The sequence below is a fragment of the Mastacembelus armatus genome, chromosome 17 (assembly GCF_900324485.2).
Source record: "Mastacembelus armatus chromosome 17, fMasArm1.2, whole genome shotgun sequence".
Classification (NCBI taxonomy): Eukaryota; Metazoa; Chordata; class Actinopteri; order Synbranchiformes; family Mastacembelidae; genus Mastacembelus; species Mastacembelus armatus.
In genome coordinates, this window is record NC_046649.1 from 4,779,096 (window position 1) to 4,782,392 (window position 3,297).

The window sequence follows — 3,297 nt, forward strand, 5'->3', positions numbered from 1 at the left end:
TCTTCCAGGCTCTGATTGAAGTTCAATAGAGACCATCCATTAAATTAGGACACAGGTTAGAGGAACCTTATAAACTAACTTTACCACAGCCACTGACCTATTTCCTGAAAAGAAACACAGCAAACAAAATCTTATAATGACCTCACACTGAATTCCAGCTCATTCAGCCTTCCCTGTTGTCTCTTGACCTTATGGCAACCTTAATATCACTCAGGTGTAATCAATTCATCATGATCATCTTTCCGCAGTTTTTGATTGGTTGCTGCTGCAGCAGCTGCGCCACTTGTTCCAGCACAAATAGCGACAAACTGCAGACACTTTGCCACGTTTCCTTGAGTCACGCAGCATGATGCCTCAAGGAAAAAGGAAAAGTGCTGCGGTCTCCTCGGCTGCAGTTATTGTGATATGTTTTGTGGCGCAAATGGTGGACTGTTACCGACTGAAGAAAAGGGAAATAGGAGATGGTCAAAGAGATGCCAGAACAGCTGAAAAGCAAAGTGTCCAAGAGGGGAAGATAGTCTTCGGGAGAGTTTTTAAAAAAGGGTCAGGCCTTGAGTCAGAAGTTTTTGACTGGACTGGGAAATCCTCTTCAAACGCTTCTGTGGCGGAGGGCACGGCTTATCAAGCAGACTCTGCAGGTAGAACTGTCAGACACTTTTGAATTGAATTGCAGGTGTTGCTCATTTAAATTACTATTGACTTAATATAAAAAAGTGTTTTAGCTGAAAAACAACTTTAAGTAGACTCAGTGGGCTGTGGTTAGTCTACTCACATTTTAATATTCCCTGCCAGGCTGGTCAAAAGGGCAAACATATGATAGCAGTTCCACACAATGGAAGCGCATGGCACCTTCCCTGCAGTGTGTTGGAGACCGGATGAGGTTTAAAGTATTGGGACCAGGTGCTTCAGTATTTGCACTGGACCAAGGTAGCGTGACACAGCTTATTAGCTGTACCGTTGCTGTGTATTTTATACATTGTAGATATTTGGACCAGTGTTTGCAGTCACTTTCAGACTCCCCTCTCCCACACACAGGAAGTGCACCTCCAATGCCTCTGTCCCAGGTCCCTTCCACCTGTGGCTACCACGTGCAGAGGAACTCCCTTGGACTTACTATGTTGGTTCCTTATCATGGCTGTAATGTGGTTCAAGAGGTAACTTTTCTTTTTCCATGAAATAAAAACAGAAGATGCTTGAACTGGAGAAAAAAATGGTTGTTTTGATGAGAATTTGGCTGTTTGATTTATTTCAACAACCTGTACATTAATCAATGAAGTTATTGTTGCATGAAACTAAGTTTCTTTAACATAATCTTGAGTCATGAATTTATATATGTATTGTTTTTTTTTCCTTCAAGAATGGAAGTTATGTGCTGCCGATGCGTTGGCAGGGAATCCCAGTGTCCCTCTGGTGCCCCAAATCTACATCTGTACCTCAGACTGCTTCACACCCTCAGATGATGCCAGTGCTACCCAGTGGCGAGACTCCAGTTGGTTCATACCCTGGCTTTCCCCCGAATGATTTATTTCCACCGTATCTTCCTTTACCTTGGTACCCTTCAGCTGTACCACTACCTACAACAGATTCAACCACCACATTTCCCCAAGATCCCTTTTTTCCTTCGTATCCCTTTCCGTTGCCATTTCCAGGCAAACCTGAAACACCTGGATTTCCACATCCCCTTCTTCCTTTCTATCCCTACTTTCCTTTGCCTCTTCCAGGCAAAACAGGTCCACAAAGTAATGGCACAACCCCAGACAAACCCCAAGGGCCTGGATTTCCCCAGGATCCCTTTTTGCCTTTCTATCCCTACTTTCCTCTTCCAGGCAAACCTGAAATGCCTGGATTTCCCCAGGATCCCTTTTTGCCTTTCTATCCCTACTTTCCTCTTCCAGGCAAACCTGAAATGCCTGGATTTCCCCAAGATCCATCTTTGCCTTTCTATCCCTACTTTCCTCTTCCAGGCAAACCCCAAAGGCCTGGATTTCCTCATCCCCTTCTTCCTTTCTATCCCTACTTTCCTTGGCCTCTTGCAGGCAAAACAGGTCCACAAAGTAATGGCACAACCCCAGACAAACCCCAAGGGCCTGGATTTCCCCAGGATCCCTTTTTGCCTTTCTATCCCTACTTTCCTCTTCCAGGCAAACCCCAAGGGCCTGGATTTCCCCAAGATCCATCTTTGCCTTTCTATCCCTACTTTCCTCTTCCAGGCAAACCTGAAACGCCTGGATATCCACAAGATCCATCTTTGCCTCTACCTTTTTATCCCTACTTTCCTTCCCCTCTTCCAGGCAAAACAGATGTGCCTACCCCCACCTCAAAACCAAAGCTACCTTGGGATTTCCCTCCACCTTTTTATCCTCCCTTTCCTTGGCCTGGCCAGGATGTTCCTCCAGGATTTCTTCCATCAATGGCCCAAAACACAGCCACTCAAATGACCATGACTCCTGAGTCACAGTTGTTGGCACAGTTCTTTCTTTTTGGTTCACAGTATCCTCATTTTGACCTTTGTGATCCAAAATGGCCAGTCCTAATCAGGAAACACTGCAGCCAACAAAAACCATGATATTGCAGAGAAAGCATTTCCTGTACTGACTCCAGCAGTGTTGCCTACACTTCTGGTGAAATGTCTGTCAAAATTGTGCTACACTTTTGTATGTTGAAGCTTACTGAAAAATAAATAAATGATTTGATACAATGCTGTTTTTTCTGGGGTATTTGTGGTTCATATGGGCAGGTAAATGGCTGTCAGGCTTATCACATCAGTTGGAGCTGTGTGCTTGTGTATTAAGTATTGAATTAATTTGTTATATTGAAAGGGTCTCTTTCTGACACTGAGGAGCATTATTAGAAATGAAGAATTGCACTGTAGCTGTATTGACTGAATATCTGCAATACCCCCCTTTGACCATCAGTGCTCTCCAGTGCTTTCAATACTTTATGACCTGCTGTGCTCAGCTATACGTTACTGGACATGCAAGTGGAGGCTCCTCTGGTGACCTGGATAATCAACTACCTCACAGGTCAACCACAGTATGTGAGCCTGCAGAACACTGTTTCAGACATCATAGTGAACAGCACAGGGGCCCCTTAGAGGACAGTCCTGTCTCCCTTTCTGTTCACACACTACACATCTGATGTCAGACACTGCTCACAGTCCTGCCATCTTCAGAAGTTCTGACTCTGCCATTGTAGGCTGTATTAGGAGAGGTCGGGAGGCTGAGTATAGGAGTGTATTGGACAGCTTTGTGGAGTGGTGTGGACTAAATCACCTGCAACTCAAAGACCAAAAAGCTC

General features: G+C 44.8%; 1 protein-coding gene across 1 annotated transcript; it reads left to right on the top strand.

Moving 5' to 3' along the window:
* The first annotated feature begins 322 nt into the window (after positions 1-322).
* LOC113134109 (uncharacterized) lies at positions 323-3,094 on the top strand. Its single transcript, XM_026313346.1, has 5 exons — positions 323-638; positions 793-927; positions 1,036-1,154; positions 1,358-1,770; positions 2,959-3,094. The coding sequence occupies exons 1-5, from the start codon at positions 347-349 to the stop codon at positions 3,092-3,094; spliced, it is 1,095 nt and encodes a 364-aa protein (XP_026169131.1). The 5' UTR covers positions 323-346.
* Positions 3,095-3,297: the final 203 nt, after the last annotated feature.